Source organism: Tyto alba, unplaced genomic scaffold, assembly GCF_018691265.1.
Source record: "Tyto alba isolate M040663 unplaced genomic scaffold, T.alba_DEE_v4.0 Super-Scaffold_3, whole genome shotgun sequence".
In the NCBI taxonomy this organism is placed as follows: domain Eukaryota; kingdom Metazoa; phylum Chordata; class Aves; order Strigiformes; family Tytonidae; genus Tyto; species Tyto alba.
The window spans coordinates 9323235-9345396 of NW_024881304.1; the positions used below are offsets into that span (position 1 = coordinate 9323235).

At 49.1% G+C, this 22162-nt stretch overlaps 1 protein-coding gene and 1 long non-coding RNA gene across 4 annotated transcripts; one reads left to right on the forward strand and one right to left on the reverse strand.

Moving 5' to 3' along the window:
- Positions 1-3373: 3373 nt before the first annotated feature.
- LOC104369380 (SRSF protein kinase 3) lies at positions 3374-21737 on the forward strand. 2 transcript variants are annotated; one of them, XM_032994949.2, is made up of 12 exons: positions 9321-9426; positions 11455-11573; positions 11751-11859; positions 12365-12452; positions 14759-14846; positions 15099-15205; positions 16883-17045; positions 18248-18333; positions 18781-18888; positions 19324-19393; positions 19475-19567; positions 20829-21737. In XM_032994949.2, the coding sequence occupies exons 2-12, from the start codon at positions 11528-11530 to the stop codon at positions 21014-21016; spliced, it is 1146 nt and encodes a 381-aa protein (XP_032850840.2). In that variant the 5' UTR covers positions 9321-9426; positions 11455-11527; the 3' UTR covers positions 21017-21737. The 2 variants fall into 2 exon arrangements, 1 of the variants encoding a protein (XP_032850840.2); XR_006165981.1 differs by lacking the exons at positions 15099-15205; positions 16883-17045; positions 18248-18333; ... (2 more) ...; positions 19475-19567; positions 20829-21737 and adding an exon at positions 3374-3483 and having other exon boundaries at positions 6234-9426; positions 11455-12452.
- On the reverse strand, positions 9335-20926 carry LOC116962072. 2 transcript variants are annotated; one of them, XR_004407355.2, is made up of 3 exons: positions 20815-20926; positions 13355-13588; positions 9335-9448 (listed from the first exon to the last, which is right to left on the reverse strand). It is a non-coding gene; the product is annotated as an uncharacterized LOC116962072 (long non-coding RNA). The 2 variants fall into 2 exon arrangements; XR_006165982.1 differs by lacking the exon at positions 9335-9448 and having other exon boundaries at positions 13261-13588.
- Positions 21738-22162: the final 425 nt, after the last annotated feature.

Sequence of the window (22162 nt, forward strand, 5' to 3'; positions counted from 1 at the left end):
TGGGGAGGGGGTTGCTTTGAGGTACAGGTGATGTTGGTTGCTATTGTCCAACAGTGTGAAGCAGGAACTGGCCTTCCTAAATTGGCAAAAACTTAATTCTTAAGGGAATTTACTTAAGGTGAAGCTGGCTCCCGGCCCATCTATCCTATCTTCGCCTCCGCTACCCCCTTGTTCCTTTACCAGCAGAGTTTTGGTTCCAGCCTGCGTCTCCCCGCTCTCACCTCTGTGATGGCCGGTGGGGTCACACTGACCTTGAGGGGTTTCAAATCCCTCGTCTCCAGCCCGGTGCTGCACGGGCAGGGGGAGAAGCTCCAGGGGGGGCCCGATGTTCACCCCACCAGCCCGGAGCTGCTGGTGCCAGGCGGCGTTAACCCTTTGCTTCAGGGATGGGGCTCAGCCTCGGCAGCCCCCGTGAGGAAACCCGAGCGGTGCAACACCAGGGCCCAGCGAGGGGAAAGCCGGGGCAGGCCCCGCTCTGGTGCAAGTGATAGCTGCCAATTAACTTGTATTTTGCTTAGGAAGGTAGACTGCTTAGAAGATAGATCCTTGAAACAAGCTGTTATTGTTAACTATAGGCCTTTGAAGGTAGTTGTTGCTTAATTGCATAGCCTTGTACATAGCCACTGACCACCCAAGGTCAGTACATTTAGACTGAGTAGAATATTTGCTGAATATCCAAAGACAAAAAGAGGAGTTGTAAGAAGACCAGAATGGGCTGGGTTTATGGCATGTAGACTTAATCCAAACAATGATGGGTGCCAACAGAGTGCCAACCTGGTGCCAATAAAGGAATGCTTCTTTCAGAAACCATAAACCTTGGTCTCTGAGAGTTTCTTTACTGACTGACTTTTACGGTATCGTTTTGGAAACCCAGATGGGACCATGCTCCTGAGACTTGACGGGTCATGGGATTGTAGGGTCTCTAGCCACAGCACCAAGGAAATTCTCAGGGATGCCTCTGATCCCCAGACTGAAGAGTTCTTGAGCAAAAATTCATCTGTTGTAAGTAAAGAATTCCTTCTGTTTTATTTTATTGTATCTTATTTTTAAATTTCTATCCAAAAGGTGCAGTACAGGAGGCTTCATGGAATTGGAATTTGTATTGTGGGGTTAGAGGCCCCTCTCCCTCCATAAGATGCAGCACAGGGTCAGATTGCTTGGGGTTAGAGGCCCCTCTTGGAGTCTCGATTAAGTTTCCTTTTTTAGAGTCCCCTCTCAGATGACTGTGTTTTCAGATCTGTGAGTTTGGATTGTCATTGTGTGTCTTTTGGTGTTAATTGTTCTGTATTATTGTGCATCTAAGTGTTGTTTGAAAATCCCTCCTTGCCTCTGTGTCTAGAATGGGGGCAACAATTTCAAAACCTACTGAAGGGGGAATATTTAAAAAAATCACCTTTTGGCTGTGTTTTAAAGCACTGGAAACAGATGGGAAATGCTCTGGGGGGAAACACCCAGAAAGAGGATCTTATTAAATATTGTAATCAATGGTGGCCCCTTTATAAGTTAGAAGATGGGACAAAATGGTCAGTAAATGGAACATTCGATTATGATACCCTTCTGCCATTAACTTTAAGGAGAGAAAATAAATGGGATTAATTGATGTATGCAGATATGTTTTCTGTTGTACGAAGAATTCCTGATTGGCAAAAAGAATGTGGGATTAATTTGGCTCCCAGTGATCCCTTTGTGTTAGCCTTAGAAAAGGATAAGCGAGAACAAGAGAGAAATAAGCCTTTAAAAAGATGTTTTTTGGCATGTAGTATTGGGCATAGATGTTTGAAGTTGGTAGAGGATGACCCAGAGAAAAAAGTTGAGCTTTTAGTACCTTCTCCAAGGAGACTAGCAGAAGGAAGGGAAAATCTCAAAAGAGAAGGTGCTGTTCTTCCCCTGGATGTCTCCCCTGAAAGAGATGAGAGCGATCCAGAGGAAGGGGGAAGTCAGGGAATTGGCAGCACACCAATTGGGGGAAGAACTCGAGGAAAACAAGCGGGGCCCCTCTGTGACAGGCAGTAGGAAATAATGGGCTGGTGATGGTAAAAAAACCTTTCTCAATAACAGATTTAAATAATTGGAAGATGGCTGTGGAAAGTTATAGGGACAAGCCAGAGAAGGTAGCAAATGCTTTTGAGTTAAAGATAAAAACTCAGAATCCTCATTGGAGTGACATAAAAGCCATCTAGGAGTCATACTGGATGGTACAGAAAGGGATATGATTAGAAGAGGGGCAAAAATTCAGGTGGAAGGATTAATAGCTACCAGAGTGTTGATGGGACAGGTGGACACCCATTTACCTTTGGCAGATCCGGAGTGGGATCCTAACGCAGCCACACATGCGAGATCTTTAAGACAGTATCAAATATTGATCTCGTATGGAATCAGACATGGATTCCCATAAAGCAGTAAATTGGTCAAAGTTATATGAAATAAAACAAGATAGGAAGGAATCACCTACTTAATTTTAAAACAGATTAAAAGAAGCTGCACAAAAGTATACCACGTTAGACATTGAATCTGAGGAGGGCAAGCTACAGTGGGCTACTTTGTTTATGAGACAGTCCGCGGATGACATCAGGCGGGAACTGCAGAAATTGCAGGGAGCTAATGCCAGAGATTTAGCAGAACTAGATGTGGCATGGGTAATTTATTGAAATAGAAATCAGTGGAGAGAAGAGGGTAGTGCTAGATTGATTGCAGCTTTAGAAAGAATGAGGGGGGAAGTAGAGTGAGGAAGAAGTTCAGATGTGACTCGTAATGGTAAAACAGGTAGAGGTGCAGGTCGTGGCCAGGACCTGAATAGACAACAACTGGGAGAAAATCAGTGTGTGTTTTGTAGGGAAGAGGGACATTGGAAAAGAAATTGCCTGCAATTGCAGAAAAAGTCTTGAGGGAGGCCAACATTAATTGCAGAAGTGGATGAGTGAAGAGGATTGGGGGATTCTTCACCAGCAGAACCCCTGATTAAAATAAAGCTGGGGGAGAACACAAGGATTTAGAGCACTTAGTGGGTACCAGCGCCTCATATTCAGTTTTGAATACCGAAGATTTTCCTTTAGGAAGAGGTACTGTGGGGATTGTTGATGTGACTGGGAAATCTGAAGTTCGGCAATTCTTTTAAACAACTGAAATTTAAAATTGGGAAACAGTGGGTGACATCAATGTCTATATTTGCCTAGCTCACCTAAGCCTTTAATCGGATGGGATTTATTAAAGCAATTGGAGTCAGAGATTAAATTTAGAAAAGGTGAAATTGAAATTTAGTTTCCTGAGTCTAAATTTGCCCAGGCCTCTATATTTTTATTACAGGACTTGGATCAAATAAAAATTTCAAATGTTCCACTCGAGATTGAGAATGCAGTGATCTGCGTAGTTTTGGCGAGTGGAGTTCCTGGGAGATTGAAGGAGGCAGACCCAGCTAAAGTTGAAATAAAGCCTGGATCATCCCTGATGAGATTGAAACAATACCCTATCAAATTGGAAGCTAAGGTAGGACTTTTGCCAGTTGTTCGGAATTTCTTGAAATGTGGGCTGTTAAGGGAGTATGAGTCTAAATATAATATCCCCGTACTACCTGTGAGAAAGGCTAATGGAAAATATTACAGACTAGTCCAGGATTTGAGAGCAATTAACCAGTTAACAGAAGACGTCCATCCTGTAGTAGCAAACCCCTATATTTTGCTAAATACTTTATCAGAAGCATAGGGATGGTTTACGGTTATAGATTTAAAAGATGCCTTTTTCTGCATCCCACTTGATTTTGAAAGTCAAGAGCTATTTGCTTTTGAGTGGGAAAATTCCCAAACTGGACAAATGACTCAATATACCTGGACTGTATTGCTGCAGGGATTTAAAAATAGTCCTACATGTTTTGGAAACCAATTGACCAAAGAATTAGAAATATAGAGGTGGGAAAATAAATAAGGAACAATGCTACAGTATGTGGATGACATATTACTGGCCATGGATACTCGTGAGCAGTGTCTCAAATTGACAGTTGGACTTCATAATTTTCTGGGAATGAGTGGATATTGAGTTTCCAAAGAGAAGGCCCAGATTGCCCAGGAACAAGTAATCTATTTGGGATTTGAAATATTCAGAGGACATCACCAATTGACCCAAGAAAGAAAAGAGGCGATTTGCCAGCTTCTGGAACCATGAACTGTCCATGAGTTAAGGGTATTTCTAGGAATGGTCGGATGGTGTCGCCTGTGGATTGCCGATTACAGACTTTATGTAAAACCTGTATATGAATTGCTGAAAAATTCCTTAGGACCCTTACAATGGACACCTGATGCTCAGAATTCTTGTTTACAGCTTAAAAGATCCCTCATGACAGCTCTGACATTGGGGTTACCTAACTTGGAGAAACCTTTTGAGCTGTTCACTCATGAGAGACAGACAATTGCTTTAGGGGTCCTAACGCAGCGGCTGGGAGAATTCAGAAGACCTGTGGCATATTTTTCCAAACAACTAGACCCAGGGGGCATGGGATGGCCCGGGTGCTTGAGAGCTGTTGCAGCAATGATACTGCTGATAAAGAAGGGTCATAAATTTACTTTAGACCAAAAGATAACTGTGTTCCACGCATGGTGACTACAGTATTAGAACAAAAAGAAGGACCTGATTATCCTTGAGCCAGATGTTAAAATATCAAGCTGTTTTGCTAGAACAAGATGATGTGATTCTTAAGACTACAGTAGCTGCCAATCCAGCAATATTCTTATCAGCCAAGACTCTAGAATAAATGCCAACACATGATTGCCTCCAGACTATTGAAGAAGTATAATCTAGCTGAACTGATTTAAAAGACACTCCGTTACTTGTTGTGGACTGGAAATTATATACAGATGGAAGCAGTTTTGTCAGAGAAGGCAGACAGATGTCAGGATATGCAGTTACTGAAAAAAATAATAGAAGCTGGAGCTCTAGCGAACTGTACTTCTAAAGGCATAGTTAGTGGCATTAACCTGAGCTCTAAAACTCAGCAAAGGAAAATTAGTAAATATCTGGACTGACTCAAAATACACCTCTGGGGTTGTTCATGCCCATGGAGCTAATTGGAAAGAAAAGGGGCTCCTCTCTGCCCAGGGAAGTGAGATCAAACATAAAAAAAGAAATAATGGAACTTTTAGAGGCAGTCAACAATCCCCTCGAAGTTGCTGTAATGTACTGCAGAACCCATTAATCGGGAAAGACTGCTCAGATTAGAGGTAATAAGTTAGCAGACTTACTTACCAAAGGGGCAGCAGGAAAAGGGATAGAAAACTAAGTCCTAGCTTTGGTTCCAGATAAACAATTAGCAATACTTTCCTCTGAAAAAAACAGAATACAATAAGCAGGATTGAAAGTTAATAGAAGCCATGAAAGCCACTTTCACCAAAGAAGGGTGGGCAGTTGTACCCACTAAGATAATAGTAGTGCCATATAGCTTACTGTGTAGTGTGATAAAACAAGAGCATAATACCACTCATTGGGGAACAGAGACTCTTTTAAAATATCTACAGAAAACAGTCTTTGGGAGAAATATGATAGAAGCTGTCAGATCAGTTACAGAAAGATGTGAGATATGTCGTAAAATAATCCCAAGACCCAAAATAAAATACAGTTTGCTAAAGTGTTAGAGGGTCAGGCACCTGGGGAATTATGGCAGGTAGACTTCACAGAATTGCCTAGGAAAAGAGGATTAAAATACCTATTGGTATTAGTGGATACTTATTCAGGCTGGCCTGAGGCTTTCCCATGTCACACTAACAAGACTAGGGAAGTAGTAAAAGGATTGATAAAAAAAATAATACCAAGATTTGGTATTCCAGTTGGTATGTCCTCTGACTGAGGTCCACATTTTATTGCAAAAATAGTAACAGAAGTTAGTAGAATACTTCAAATTACTTGGCAACTGCACACTCCTTATAGGCCGCAATCCAGTGGCAAAGTGGAAAGGATGAATTATACAATTAAAACTTATTTAAGCAAAATCTGTCAGGAAACATCCCTAGATTGGACTCAAGCTTTACCATTAGCATTGTTAAGAACAAGAGTCCAACCAAAAGGAAGGCAGCATGTTAGTCCCTGTGAAACAATGTACAGCTGTCCTTATGAAATTCCAGGATTTGTGGGGGATCCATAAATCAAAGGAGAAAGTGATCAAGTAAAACTTTTGAATGGATTAGGAAAAATGTTCCAACAGCTTTCTAGGTATGTTGTAACAAATAGATCATTAAGTCTTTATCTTCCAGCACATTCGTTCCAACCTGGACATTGAATTTACGTCAAATCTTGGACTTCAGAGCCACTCCAAGAGAAATGGAAAGGACCATTCCGAGTTCTTTTGACAACCTTGCAGTCAAGGTTTGGGGCAAAGGTCCATGGAATCATTATTCAAGAATTAAAAAGGCTCCCTCCTCTTGGTCAGTAGAGCAGCAGGCCCCATTAAAGTCAAAACTACAGCGAGGATGATTAAGTTCTGTATATTCACTATGACAATAATGGTAATCATGAACCAAGTTTAACAGCCTTCACATTGGGGTCAAAATTTGCATGTAGCCTTGATACAAAATGTTACTCAAATATTACAGTGAAAGGATTTTACACATATGCCTGAGCATGGGAATAAAGCCTTTCTTTAACTGAAGTTCCAATATCCTTTAACACATCTTAGAACAACCTGTGGATTGGTCCCATGAATAGAAAAGAAACTGAACAAGTTGCAGAAGTTGTTGATCCAAAACTTTCTGCTGTGAAACATATAACTACCAACAAAACTTTGGATCCAGGAGATCAAACAGTTGGGAACTACCTCTGCTGTAGCTGGTAGCAAGTGTTCTGGCCAAGACAGGTCGGAAAGGGCACAGTCCAAGGGAGACAGAGAGGGTGGTGGCATTCCCCAAATGGGTGGTATTGGTTGTGTGGAGGCAAAGCTATAAAAGCTTTACCACCAGACTGGTCTGGAACATGTGCCTTAGGGACAGTAGTCCCAAATATAACCATCAGTGATAAATTACATGAATTGAATGCCTGGGTAAGGACATACATAAAAAGAACCAGGAGAGTCCACAATACCATCGTGGATCACCCCACAAGTTTTCACAGCTTTGTCCAATGGTTTCTCCCATGGTTAGGGGTAAGTGAAGTAGAGAAAACCATAGTAAACGTATCAGCAGTGATTGAAAGCACTGAAAAGAAAACTATTGATGGCCTGCGAGCGTTACAAATAGAAGTGACCAGTTTGTCACGGGTAGTGCCCCAAAATAGAATGGCTTTGGATTTGTTACTAGCCCCTCATGGATGTGTCTGTACTACCATAAATACAAGCTGTTGTCTGTATGTAGATCAAAGTGGCAGGATTTCTACAGATTTAGCCGAAATTTGGGAACGGACTAAGATTCTAGATCAAGTTATGAGGGATAATACGCCTTGGGGATTTGAAAAAGTATGGCACAAACTCACCTCATGGCTGCCTGACTGGTCATGGCTGAAACTGTTATTTCTAACAGTGATCTTTATTGTAACTATGTGTACTCTTGCTTGCATTGTGCTGCATTTGCTGTACAAACCTTTGCTCTAAAAGCAAGTATATCTAAAAGTGAGGGTCATAGTTGAGAAACTATGAATCCTCAAAAAAGAAGGGAATGGCAGCTCTGAATTACCTTGTAATATTTTGCTTAGGAAGATAGACTGCTTAGAAGATAGATCCTTGAAAAAAAGCTGTTATTGTTAACTATAGGCCTTTGAAGATAGTTGTTGCTTACTTGCATAGTCTTGTACATAGCCACTGACCATATGAGGTCAGTATGCTTAGATTAAGTAGAATATTTGCTGAATACCCAAAGACAAGAAGAAGAGTTGCAAGAAGACCAGAAAGGACTGGTTTTGTGGTATGTGGACTTAATCCAAACAACAACGAGTGCCAAAAGAGACAAGGTTAAGGAAAGGAGAAGGTGAAGAAGATGAAGGGGGACGAAGTAACGACCACCGACTCATTAAAGCAACCACCAGGAGGCACAAAGGGCATTATAATATGAAGATGAGTTCCAAGAAAAGCTTATCCATATGGAAATAATTTCCAGAAAACTAATGAATATGTATGACTTTTTACTATATTAACAAGATACTAACAAGTCTGGATGTCAGTGTTAGGTGGAATTATCCCCACCGACCTGGCGCCAATAAAGGAATGCTTCTTTTAGAAGCCATAAACCTTGATCTCTGAGAGTTTCTTTACTGACTGACTTTTACAGTATCACAAGGCTGCAGCATGTGTCAGCAGGGGAAAAAATTTTGATTTTTACTGTGTGTGGGCATTTTCTGCTCAGTTTTGTGTGGGTTCTGAGATGCTTGGGTGCCCCCTTGGCGGGGCAGCAGCTGCAGGGAGGATGCTGCTGTTGTGGGTGCTCTCCACGACAAGGCTCTGTGGTCACCAGCACCACACTGGGATGGTGCTGGGCTGCCTGCGGGCAGCGCTGGGGGAGGCTGAAGTGCCTCGGGGTGGGCAGCATGACACACAGGTGGGCTTGGGGAGCCTGTCCCCTCTGCCAGGAACAGGCTGGGGACGGCTGTGCCGGGCAGGAGATGGTGCCACAGCAGTGAGTCTGGGCCACGAGTCCCACCAACACGCTGCTGGGAGCAGTGGGAAGTGCCAGGCAGCCCCATGGTTTCTGGGTCTGGGGACTGTGCAGCAGAGGGGAAGGATTTCTCTTTTTCCATCTCACTAGAGCTGTGAATTTCCCTCTATAAATAGTTGCTGTGGAGACTGTGGAGCTGCAGCAGGCTGACAGACCTGCTGCCAGGGAAGCCGGGGGAGGCAGGGAGAGGCCAGCAGTAAAGTGAATCCACTGCAGCTGTCCTAGGTCTCCTGCTATCCCGAAGCCAAGGTTGTTCCCAGAAGCGGTTGCTGTGATCCGATACCCTGCCCTGCTCCTCACCACGTCCATCCAGCGATGCAGAAGAGTTCTGCTCAAGGACACCCCTCCCAGGCAGCGCGGACTAAAAGGAGAGCAGCACCAGCTGGTATCTCACTTTGGGGAGCTCCAGAACGAGCCAGATGACAAACGGAGCGGCGTGCCCTGCCTGCGAGCTGCTGCACGGTAAGTCTGCGCAGAGCCCCTGGGGCTCGGACCCCACGCGCCGACACGGCTGCTTCTGTGCTGCATGTTGCAACTTGCAGGGATGCTGCACTCAGCAAGGGTTTGCCAGGTCTGTGGTCGTGCAGAAGATGGTGTGCATTGCTCTGGTGAGCTCTGCGACTCCAGAGGTCCAGGCACTGTAAGGCATGACTGGTGGTGGGCAGCTCCTCACGGCACCTGGTGCAGGTCAGCGGAGTTCTCTGGGCCAGAGGCGAAGCACCGCTCCTTGCCCCCGGCTCTGGAGACCAGGCAGGACCGGGTTGTTGTTCTGAAGCTCTCTGACCTGGTCCAGCCTCGCAGCAAGCCGGTAAGTTCTGCACAATATAGCTCTGAATGTCAAAAGCAAAACAATTGTTTTTAATGTTAAATCAAGCAATGAAGGGCTTTAAAGCATTGATCGTCCTTTATCACAAAGCTTAGAAAAGTATGTTTCACTCTCCTATACCAAGTTGCATAGCAACGCTCCTCATCCTTTGCCAGTGCATCCAACTAACAAGGGTGGATGGAGGTGAAGTCTCGCACGCCTAAGGACAGACTTGCCTCGCCTGCACAGCCAGGACACCAGGGCCTGCTGAGCTGCCCAAAAGCTCCATCAGCCCTAGTGCTGGAATGCATTTTGTACTCTGAGTCTGCCTTCGGGTCCTGCTTTCCCACCAAAGTCTCCCATTACCATAAAAATCTACCTAGGGAAGATGCAGTTGAACTCCCTTCTCCACACACTCTTGAGTTTTCATTTGGCAGGTGAACAGTGAGCAACATCATAAAATCTTTAAGGCTGTTTCCCAACTCTCAGATCAGGCCCTGCTGTCCTAACGATGTGAGCGAAGAGGGCTTGGGCAGATTCTGGTGGTGCAGGAGCTTGCGAGGTTACCGATATGCTCAGTCCGTGCACAAATAAGGAAAATTTTGATTTCACCTCTGTTTCATAACCAAGACATTAGTATTTGCTGAAAGGAGTGGCCTTACAGACATGCAGAATCCTGGAGTTTTATGCCTAAAAAAAGACTGATTCTGAACAGTGTGAATGCCACGGTCAGAGGTGTAAAAATATAAGGAGGGGGTGGGACTTTGAGCTCCTTTCAGACCACTGAACAGGCTTGGGTGAATGGAGCAATGTCAGCTCTGGCAATTTGGACTGTCCCTGACAGGATCGGAGTTGCAAGCCCAGTCAGACCCTTAATTAGAACTGTGCTGGGAGCTTGCTGGGTGCCCAAAGGCAGGCTGCATCTGTGGCTGCTATGCTGGGAGGAGGAGCAGCTGCATGTGGAAAGGAACTTCAGTCTTTTGAGGGAGTCATGTCTCTGTCTCAGCACCTGGAACACGTTACTGTCCCAGAACAACTCCCCATCATGTGGCTCCTACTGCCACCACCACGGCTAGCCCACCATAACTATTTCTTAAAATTCTCTGGTGCCAAACAAGAACTTCGCTCTAGTGACTTGATTTGAAAGATTTAAAGGTCAATATTTCTACCTGTGCTAATGGTCTACTGGGATTATTATCACCTGTCACAAGCTCTGGCAATGTGTGCTAACCTGAAGCTTCAGTCACACAGCAAGTGACATTTTCAAATCATGAAAGGCAGGATTGGGAGTACCCCAGCTACAGCCGTTTACACTGATATTTCCATTAGCAACACGGGCTCTGGGCTGCTATTTCAGGTGACTTGTGCTGAAGCCAATTCTCCACTGGTGCTGCGGGGCAGGGGGACAGCAGTTGCATCAGTCTGTCTGCACCGTCTCGGTGTTTGTACCTTGGGCTGTCATAGTAACAAACCCTGGGAACAGCCTCTCCCTCCGTCACAGCCTCTCACTGGGGTGTCACGGGATGGTCAGTGATAAACCCATGCTCCAGCCCTGGGGCTGGGCTGCAGACAGATGTGCAGCGCTGCGGTGTCTAAAATGCAGGTTCTGCTTTGCACCCAGCTGAAGCATGAGGCTCCTCCTGCCAGTGAGAGCCCAGACGTGTGCCTGCCTCAGCCGGGATGGGGAGCGGGTGCTTTCACCTGCTGTGGCCGCAGGAGGGGATCCTGCAGTCCCCACTAAGCCCCTGCAAATCCACGCTGGGCACAGGGAAACCTGAGACTCCCACCTGGCCCTGGCCCTGCTGCACGCTGCCAGGATGCCTGCCCAGCCCCAGCCTGCCAGCTTTCCTCTTAAGATAATCTCTGCCTCCACGAAGTGCTAATAGTGTTTTTAAGAGCCCAGCTCCAGGGGCTGATGAAGTGGATGGGAAGGAAGGGGGTGAGGGGATGGCAGGGGTAGAAGAGGGAATCAATGTGTGCAGCATGCAGCAGAGGTACGTCTGCCCTGCAGCTCACCAACCCTCTTTAAAGGAGTGAGGTGCTGAAGATTGTGTGACCCGGTTCCCCACTGCCTCCATCCCCTCGTGCCAGGATCTGCTGGGCCATGGAGCAGCAGGTGCAGGAGGAGGTGCCGGCAGCCCAGAGCTCAGGTCAGTCCTCAGGCGTGCAGCTCCCGAGCCGAGATCGTGCCAGGCTCTTCCCAGGCCAGAGGAGGCCACCAGGACCTGTCCAGCCATTCCTCTGGGGCGACAGCTGTCCTCAGCTGCTCCTTCAGTCTAAGGGCATTTAAAGATGTCAGTAATGTCTCTTGGTGATGGTCCCTGCAGGAGGCCACCACCCCGTGCGGGAAGGAGAGGTGTTCAACACGCGTTACCAGGATCTGCACAAACTGGGCTGCGGTGCCTTTGCCACCGTCTGGCTGTGCCAAGACACGAGGTGAGGGGCTAACCGCCTTTCGGGGAGCTGGGAAGGGGTGCCTGATCTCCTGGGCAGGCCCAGCCCCTCTCGCAGAAGCAGCAGTGCGCAGCTGCCTGCCTGAGAGCACATCGGCATCCTCCGAGCACAGGGCAAACCTGGCAGCGAGATGGGTGGGGTGCAATGAGCAGAGCTGGTCCCTGGAAACCAAAAGAACATAAATGAGGTGGGATCAGCCCTTGCTCTGCATCGGCTCTTCTTATTTAGACCCTGCAATACACATACTCTGCCTTTTTCTCTCCAGCCCTTCGCTGGTCCCTGGGACAGCTGTGCTGCCAGATGCTGGTGGCATCACCAGGAGGGATGTCCTCGGACATGGGGTGCTGCAGACCAAGGGCAAGGCTGCTTGCAGGAAGGCAGCACCCTCCCTGGGGAACCCAGCGCTGGGTAACTGGGAGAAGGGGAGGTGCTACTGGTTAGGGCCACTCTGGCATGTGTTGGCTGGCAGCTGTGATTCATTTCCCAGGAGGAAGAAACACGTAGCTGTGAAGGTCCTGAAAAGCAGGGAAGGCTTTGCTGAGGCTGCGCAGGACGAAGTCGCTCTCCTCCGCTGCGTATGTATTTTCTGGGGCTCTGTGCTTTGCTTTGTGGGAATGGCCACTCAGTTCAGGTCTGAGTATCAGCCTCATCATCCCTTCTCCCTCTAGGTCTTGGTCTGAGGAGCTAGGTGGGGGACAGGAAAAAAACCCCAAAAGTTAGGGAATTCATAGAAATCACCCTGGCTCAGCACTGGTCTCTGAAACAGGCACCTTCTTCCTCCTGTCATACTGGGACATGCTGGTTGGGTCCTGCTTGCCCTGTCAGCCCATTTCTGTCAGCGGAGACTGAAACCCAGTAAATAGGAGGGACCCGCGAAAAGATGAGGTGGACAATGAACAGAAAAAGGTGGTAATGTTCTTAAGCAGGAGATGGCAGTGTGTCCACTGTATTTGTGTTGTTCCCATCTCAGAGGGCATTGCTCTATCACAGAACTGATACTGAAGTAAAAGGAAATATTGGGGGGGGGGGGGGGGGGGGGAGGAAGGCAGGAAAAAGCAGGATGTAGCAAAAATATAATAAACATCTGAAGTCAGAAGGCTTCCTCCTGCCTTTGCTAATGGATGTGGTAATTAGGTGCCTGTATCTGGGTCTCAGCTAGTTGCCTTTGAAGATGGCTGGACCTGCTAGTTCTAGAAAGCTCATGGTTACAATTCTTGGAGTTTATCTAAATACAAAGTTACATCAGCCTTAGATGAGTAAAAGCCATTAAATTTTGCATTACAAATTACTCTGAGGCCTTTCTCCAGCAGGTTGGAGAAAGGTTTAGTTCACACCTGTAAATCTGTAGGTTCCATCCAAAGGGACTTAAGCCAGACTCAGTGATGCAAGAGGAAGTACCAAGTGGCACTAATTTAATGTAATCAGAGGGTTGCTTTTCTACACATCAGCACAATCCTGCATACAGACCAAGCCTTACCCTTGATTTATTACTAATTCTGTCTGAAGGACGTGCCTTCCCATTCAGCAGAATGCAGTTGCTTCCCAGGGCTGTTCCCACCGGCACAGGGTGGTCGGTGCCAGCAGAGGCGATCTGGTCTCCCCTGCTTCCATGGCTGCTCCCTTCTGCCATGCCAGCACAAACCTCCTGATGCTGGTGCTGGAGGATCTGGCATCTGCACAACGTGCCGAAACAAAATCCCGACAGTTATGGCTGTGAAAAAAAAAAAAAAAAGTAGTATGAATTGCTGTAGGAGGCCAAACAAACAGTGCTGGTGCGAGAGGTGGGGGTACTGCAGCACCCATGCTTGGGCAGACCAGGGGTTCACCCTGGCCCAGCAGCAGATATCCAGGTGGGTGTAAGGACAAGCTAAGCACAGGGTGCTGCTCCCACTGAATGCTCCACTGGCCTACAGCAGTTTCCAGTTGGAGATTTCTTGGGCTAAGGGTGATGTCTGTATGGGCACTAATTCTCAGCAGGTTTACCTTCAAGAGACCTGCCCTGCTTTCCTGTGAGCCCAAGCAGGCTTCAGCAACCACAGCACCCTGTGACAAGAACTGCCACCAATTACCCAAGCGCTGCATGAAGAACCATCTCCTCTGCTTTGTTTCTGAACTTCCCAAGTGCTGGGTTTGTTGCCCTCTGGTTCTTCTCTGAAAGATCTGTCTTCACCCTCTCTAGCACCACTCCATATCTTACAGATCTCTGCAGTACTTGCCCATAGCCAACCCTTTTTCAGCCCAAAGAAGCCTACTTTTCTGGGTTCCTCCGGACATGGAAGCTGCTCTCTACCCTGGTAGGACAGGTAGCCTTCGAGTGGCTGAAGACAACCGCAAGGTTTCTGCCTCTCTGCAACCCCTTGTGAGAAATTGCTGAAGGTGTAGGTTTTAAAAAGTGATGTCCCAGCCTGCTGTGCACAGCCAGGGAGGCACAGGGCCATCCCCGCTCTGAGGACAAGGAGCAGAGGCTGCAGAAGGGTGAAGGAAATGGACAGCCATCGCTGCCAGGAGCTGGGAGATGTGGTCTTGGGGGAATCTCCTTCCAGCACAAGCAGGAGCAGTTTCTGGGCCTGCATGGGATAGAATAAACAGGGGGAAGCATGCTAGACACTATTAGCAGGGTCGGTTTGACTTATTCAGGCACTGTAAGGGTGATGGCCCCACCTGGTCAAGAGCTAGGCAACATATAGAAGCTCGTTCCTTGGTAACAGACTCTGCTTGTGTGTTTGAAGCCTGTTTTTCCTGATGCTGTTTTCATGGGATTTGTCATGAAATGACAACTCCTGGAAGAGAAAGTCTGCAGAATGGGATAAAATGGGTGCAAGATGTCCTTGTTGCATATATATGTCTCTAATTACAGCTTTCTTGGAATCCTCCCCCTCAGGTGAGCAGTATGAAGAAGAAGGACCAGGCAGGAGAAAACATTGTCTGTTTGTTAGATGACTTCAGAATGATTGGAGAGAATGGCTTCCATATCCTTCTGCTGAGCATGCTGCAGCTCTGGGTCAGCAAAGCCTGGGCTTGCCTCGGAGAGTCGCAGGATGGTGTAAACCCAAGCGCTGTGCTCCCGTGAGGAGGATGAGCAAGGCAATAGCTGGACTGGGGCACATGGAGGTGGCTGGAGGGGAGAGGTTGGATAAGGAGGTATTGGGCTGCTCTGGTGAAGAGCAGAAGGCTGTTGGTAGCACCTTCTCTCTGTTAGTGAATCCTTGACTCTTTCTCACATGTATGCTTGGTATTTGAGGCACTGGGTCCTTCCCTGCGATGTCTGATGAGTAACTATGCAGCCCAGGGACTGCCTTTGCCTTTTGTGAAAAAATCTTTACATCAGGTGAGAACGTGGCTGGAACCGGGTGAGGGCACCAAGGGGCTGTTGGCTGGGGGACATGTCTTCATCCTGGGGTCACCTGCCATGAACTCCATCCACAGCATCCAGCCGCGGGTAGCACTGGCAGGCCCGGCAGCTTTCTGCACGGTACCACCAAAGGCTGCTCGAGGTCTCTCAGCGCTGATGTCCTTCCAGGGCCTTCTAAATTGCTGGTTTGGTTGGCTGGTCCTCCACCCGTGTTGAGGTTTTCCCGCTCAGAGCCAACTCTTTCTTCATCCCCTGTAAGGATGTGGTGTGCTGATCAAACAGATCATGAAAACTGAGTGTCTTACGCATTGGCTGGGAATTGCTAAAGAATGGGAAACCTGAGTGAGGCCTCAGAATAGTTAAAATTACATTTTGCTTTTCATGCTGAGATTTATCAGAAGTCTGCACTCTTGCCAAGGTGAAGATTTGCTACCCTGATTTCTGTGCCCTTCTAGGGAGACTAAGAAAGAAAACCACTTCTTCCTTCATCCTATTTTCTGGAATAGCCTCTTTTTCCTCTGAAGAAGCTCCATTAATACCTGAATAAGTTACACAAAAATGTAGTGGCATTAATCTCTGTCCCTCATTTCACACTCAAGACTTTTGCTTGATCCATTCCCTTATCTACTTCAATTGTAAAATCTCAGAATCTTTTTCCCCCTTCAGATCAGCACTGGGGCAGTATTTACTTCGGATTCATTCCAGTTTAGCTATTTAAATCTTTCCCCGTGTTTCACAGTTACCATTTAAGGTTGGTTATTTTCCTGGGGCTGGTGTTCATCCCAGAATAGAATTTGATAATACAGAGAATATTTGCCAGCCCTTTATGACTGACCAGAGTGTTTAAAAAACAAATATAAGTCTCCCAGTAGCCTTTTCGCTGTTATTGATTTCTGATAGCGACTGTTTCTCTCTGGTAGGCATTGTTTATCTCTCCCTTGCTCCATCGTAAGCCATTCTTTCCCTACATGGCTCTCCTGCACTGCTCTTAAGTCCTCTCTACACGCACTCACTCATGGTCTCTCCCTCCTCCTGTCTGGGTTATGCTGCACCTCCTTTACTTTCCTTGTACAATGGGACTCCCTCCTGTGTCATGTCCCTCTGTAACTGGCCCCCAACTTCCACTGGAACAATTATCAGCAGGAAGGCACAGTGGCCCAAGGGCAGTACAGCCATACGAACCGGAGGGTTTTTTCAGGAGAAAGTTCAGCTTTGTGATCCTAATGCCTCCTCGTAGCCCTATCCTCTTTCCACCTCCACGGGTTTGCCCGTCCATGCTGATATCTGTGGCTTTTCACACCACCTTCTGCTGCGTGTCACCCCCACCTCCCCCAGACAGCCCCTTCCCTACTGGGCTCCCCCAGCCCCTCGCACCGGGGGCTCTGGCGCCCGCCCCTCCAGCCATGCTGTGCCACAAAACCCCTTGTGCCCGCTCCCAACCCACGCCACTGCCTGCACCTCCAGCTTCATACAGCGCGCTCACCGCACAGAAGAAATTTATTGCAGATAGTTATCATCAGTGCCCCCTTTCTTCAACGCCAGGACGTCCTCCGCTCGCGGTCCCACGGTGCCCGACTGCTCCGAGAGCCGCGGGGGCAGGGGAGGCGGTGGGGACCCCCGCGTTGCTGGGTGACTTGCTGCCCGCTCGCCCAGGTGCTGGCCGGGCTGCACTTCCTGCACAAGCGCTGCCGCATCATCCACGCGGACATCAAACCGGAGAACATCTTGCTGTGCGGGTGTGACAAAAACCTTCGAAGGCTTCTGCCCGATCCATTCGACCATGGCCAGAAAACAGATCTGAGGCTAAAGGGACCAGGTGAGCGCTCCATGTTTTTTTAACAAGGGACTTACTGTTTATTGCCAGGAGGGAAACAGAAAGGCAGCAGGTACAGATACCTTAGGAACATGTTCCCATCTCCTGCAATGGCCAGTAGAAAACAGTGCAGCCAGCTTATGCTGCCGAGGCCTCTCCTATCCCTGCTTAATACAAGCATCAGGTTCAGCAGCTACAAGCTACTCTAGGTACCTACAGAAACGTAGTCTGGCAGATAGGTTTGTGCAGAGGACAGCTACAGATCTCAGGCATCTGCTAACAGCCCCACCACAACCTTGGAGCTCATTCTTACAGCTTCAGGTACAGGATAGTTCCCTTGTGTCTGGCGTTTTCAGCCACTGAAGGGCTTACATACAAAATGGTTTGATCAGAAAGCTGTGCGACACTTCTGCTCTTTATTTCCCATATTTCTGAGGTTTGCGGGAGACTTGTATGTAATGCTAATCTTTAAGGACTTTTGAGACATAATTTATTTGCAGAGAATAGTGTGAATATTGAATAAGATGTAGGGCTGGAGAGTTTCTCAAGAGATCAGCTCATCTCTCAGCAACAAGACCCTTCATATTATCCTCACATGATGTTCTCCCACAAGTATCTCTCCCAGGACAGCACTGTTTTGTCTCTCAAACTCTGAGGCAATCGGGGAATTTTAAATTAGTGACTCTCTGCTTTTCTGCTCCAACCAAAAATATTAGCACAGACTGACAGCTCACTGTAAAGCAGTAAGCTAAAAATTACCCTTTTCCAGGGTCATATGAAAATGTAACCTTTACAGCACTTGCCAAGCAGGCTGTGTCCAAGGTCCGTGACAGCCAGGATTGCTGAGGGCTAGAGGCATTACAGATGTTTTGTGCTTGACCAGCGCTAGAAGCATACGCTCTCCTCTGGGCCCACAGTAATTTAACCTCAGTGTGAGAACCTTGCAGCAGGACAGGAGCACATGGTCACACCACTCCACGCCAAGCTCCTGTCCTCCCAAGCACCGTCTCTGATTTTGACTGGATACTAGCTCTTCCTTTGTGTTTCTTCAAAAAACAGGGGTGGCATTTTATTGATGATAAAAAGCATTTTAGGATCTTTTAGGCTGAAAACTTTAAAGGCAGGCATACATGCCTCTCCTGTGGTAAGTGATGCGTACCTGTTGGTTTGGAAAGACCTGATTTCTCTCTGTCCTTTCCACCTAGGAGGTGATCTTGGCAATCAATTGGAAGAATCTGATTTAATGAGCATAGAAGTGAAAATTGCAGATCTGGGCAGCGCATGCTGGACAGTGAGTCTTGCTCCAAGTCTCAATCCCATGGCGTTGCAGGATGCTGTGTGCTTCTTTCCATCCCACCCTGTGTGTCTGTCCTTTTACAGCTGAACAGCTATTTCAGTGTGCTGAGATGCCAGTTGCGGGGGGGGGTGTGTGTGTGTTATATTCAGCACTCCAAGCTGGGCACGGTACTCCTGGAGACACTGCCAACTTTGGACGTTTATTCAGTTTGCAGTTAGTCCCTACAACTGGAAATTCAAAACCATGTTCAGTGTTGGGAGATAAATTCACCCTGCCATCAGTGGGGCTGCGAACGTGCCTGCCGTGCCCTGTGCAGAGTTCAGTACTCATATTCGGTTCTGCCCCTCAGTGTCCTCCTCGCTCCGTGGGAAGCGTGTGAGCACAAGCGTTGTCGTTACTCATTTCCGGACACTAACCAAAGGGAGTTTGTTTCTGTTTCAGTACAAGCCGTTTTCCAAGGAGATACAGACCCAGCCATACCGTGCCCTGGAAGTGCTTCTTGGATTAGACTATGGCACTCCTGCGGATATCTGGAGCACGGGCTGCCTGGTAGGACTGAGGACAACGCTGTGTGTGCATGGGAGGTGACTGATGCCAACAGGCCAGGGGCAGCGTGTCCGCAACGGCCACCTATACACGCTGCATGTAAAGTAAAAATTCCTTGCTGAGAAGGAAAACAGGGCTGTCTCCACTCAGTCACTTTGGAGTGAAACTACGTATGCTGCTGAGAAAACTTACTCTTAGTTAGTTAATGCTATAAGGCAATTCACACTCCGTGTATGTTAACTCAGGCTTGACTGAACCAGGCACATCCTGATGGAGCTACAGGTGCTGTTTTACCATGGTGCAGATCAAACCAGTGTGAATATTTCTATATTTTAGGATCAATTTGTGTGATACCAAGGGAAATCGGTACTATCAGTTAATGGGGCAAAAAACCCCTCAAAGCCAGGTAGTGAATTAACAGTGCTACTCCATTTCTAGGCATTTGAAATGGCAACTGGCGAGTACCTATTTGATCCTCAACCTGGGAAATATTTCTCCAGAGACGATGGTAGGACTTCATCTGTTTTACTCATTTCACTGACACAAGTGCCATCATCTTTGTATCTAGATGTGCTTTCCCTCTGTCTAGATCATGTTGCTCGTATTATTGAACTCCTGGGAAGAATTCCTCCTCAAATTGCTTTCTCCTGGAACAAGTCAACAAAATTTTTCAGCACGCCAGGTAGGAATTAGAGTAAGGCAGTTTACTCTAAAAATCCTTGTGGGTCACTGACACATTCCTACTCAGCTCACACTGAAAACCACCAAAAGTTATGTTACACAACACAGGCTACAAGCAGGGACAGAAGACAAGCGGAGATTTCATAAAGAGCAGTAACACTCCCTGCCCTGCCTACCTTTGCAATCCAGGAGTGTTCCAGGGATGAATGCAAAATCCTGAAAAAGAGTCACAGCAAACACCCAACAGGGAAAACATTTCCATTCCTTCTCCTCTGGATTTGGAGCAAATGGAAATACAGACAGGAAATAGCTACATGCCAGGAAGGCTGAAGAGTGCATAACCGGCTGGATTTCACCCCTTCACTAGCAGAGAACAATGGTATCAGGAACGGGACACTCATATCCGTGGCTGCTATATTTAGTCTTCTGACCCAACTGTAACATCTCTTCTTTTACATTCTCCCCAATTCCTTTCCCTTTGACTCATTAGGCTTGAAATCCTTGCCTTTGACTTCTGGGCATCACGACTCCATCCTTCTGCTATTTAGTCTATCATTCTCTTTCTCTGCTTTCAGTATTCACCAGCCCCACAGCCTCAGCCTACCCACAATTCATTCAGTGTTGCGTGCTAGCCTCATCCTGCAGTTCAACAAGAACCTCATTGCACATTCACATCTTTTGCTCACACTTATTCCTTCTATGGCGCTCAAAAGAAATGAGTCAAAACTAGTTCTTGTTCTATATTCATTCCCCTGTGTGAACCAGACGGGCCTGACCACACATGCCTAACCTGAATCACTACATTTACACCATGCACTCCCAGAGCCAAAGATAGCTCCTGGGTCAGCCATGGCACTCTTCAGGGCCCCATGGAGCTAGCAGGCACAAAACAAATTAAACATTAGTGTCTTGTGAGCTCTGGCACTGAGATGGCCCAATGCGTTTTGGGTTGCATGTGGACAGGCACAAGGAACAGGCAGCAACGGCTTTACACAGCTATTCTGGCAACACTTCATCGCTCCTGGCATGTTCTCATCAAAGAAGTATTTAAGGAGACTACACACTAGCTTGGAAAGATGGTTTCTGAGAAACACTCGAGCGCCAAACCTGCAAGGGCAGTACAGGTGAAGCGTACAGAGAGGAAGATTCAGAAGTGAAGGGATCCTTCAGGGGGCTTTGGATGAATTGTGTGAGGTGAGGGTCGGCAGCCTCTCGGCCCTGCAAGTGTAATTAAGGTGCTGTGCTTACGCTGTCTTTGCTAGGTGCTCTTCTGCGGATCTCCAGGCTTTCCCCCCGCAGCCTCCACTGCATCCTGGCGGACAGACACAACTGGACGCCCCACGACGTTACCCCCTTCACCAGCTTCCTCCTGCCCGCGCTGCGCTACGCGCCCGAGCGCCGCGCCACAGCCGCCCAGTGCCTGCACCACGCGTGGCTGAGCCCCCCGTGACCGGCCCCGCGGCGGGGGGAACCGCCTCGCCTCCCCGCTCCGCGGCTCCGGGGACCGCGGGGCCCCGGGCTGAGCTGCCATGGCGGCAGCGGGCGCAGCGCGCAAGATGGCGGCGGGGCCGGGCCGGGCCGCCCCTCGGGCGCCGGCGGCTGCTCGCCCGCCCGGGGCGCGGCGCAGCCTCTGCCGAGCGGGAGCAGGGCGGTGGCCGCCGCTTTGTCCCGCAGCTCCCGCCGCCGTCGGGCACCGCTCGACTCCCTCAAACGTCCCTTTAACTCGCGTAGTCCGCACGCAGCGTTAATTGGCAAGCCGTAATTAACGTCCTGCGGTCTCGCGGTCTGTGAGGCAGTTTAGCAGGAGGAGGGGGGGGGGGGGGGCAGGGAGAGCGCTACCTCACCCGCCTCGCCTCCCTCGCGGGGCGCCCACCCGCCCTGGCGCGGAGGCAGCAGGTTCCCTCCGGCCCGGCTCAGCGGGTCGCGGCGCCTCCTTCCCGCCGAGAGGCCGCTGCTCCGCCTCACGCCGCCGGCCCCGCGGTCAGCGCCCGCCGCCCTTTGTTTGGGGCTCGGCGGAGGGAGAACCGGCCGGCCGATGGGCTCCAGCGCGGCCCCGGCCGGCGGAGGGGGGGCCCAGCAGGCGGTCACCCCCGCTCCGTTCTCCGCCTCGGCGGGAGCACAGCGGCTCCGCACGCCGGCAGACCCGCCTCGGAGAAGGGGGTTATGGCGGCGGGCGCGCTGCCCCCCCCTCCCCCGCCTTTCCCGGACCCCTGAGGGGACCCCAGCCCCCCCCCCCCCCCCCTCCGGCGCGGACGTGCCGAGCTGCAGGCCCCGCGCCTGCGCCCACCCCCCCCCCCCCGCCTCTACTTCCTCCCGCGCATGCGCGGCGCAGCGGCGGCTGCCGCCCAGGAATCCCGGCCGCCCGCGCCGCCCCTTCGTTCTGCCACGTGTCCCGACGCGGGAGTTACCCCGCGGAGCGCGGCGCCCTGGCGGGGGCGCGGCCGCGCCACGGAGGCCACGCCCCTCGGCACGTAGCGCGGCCCGGCCGGCTGCACCGCGGACGACGCTGGCGGCCGCCCGCCCCCCCCCCCCCCTCCTTTTTCCCGCCGCCGATTGTCAGCTCCGCCCGCCAATGGAACGCTGCGAGCGGCGAGCG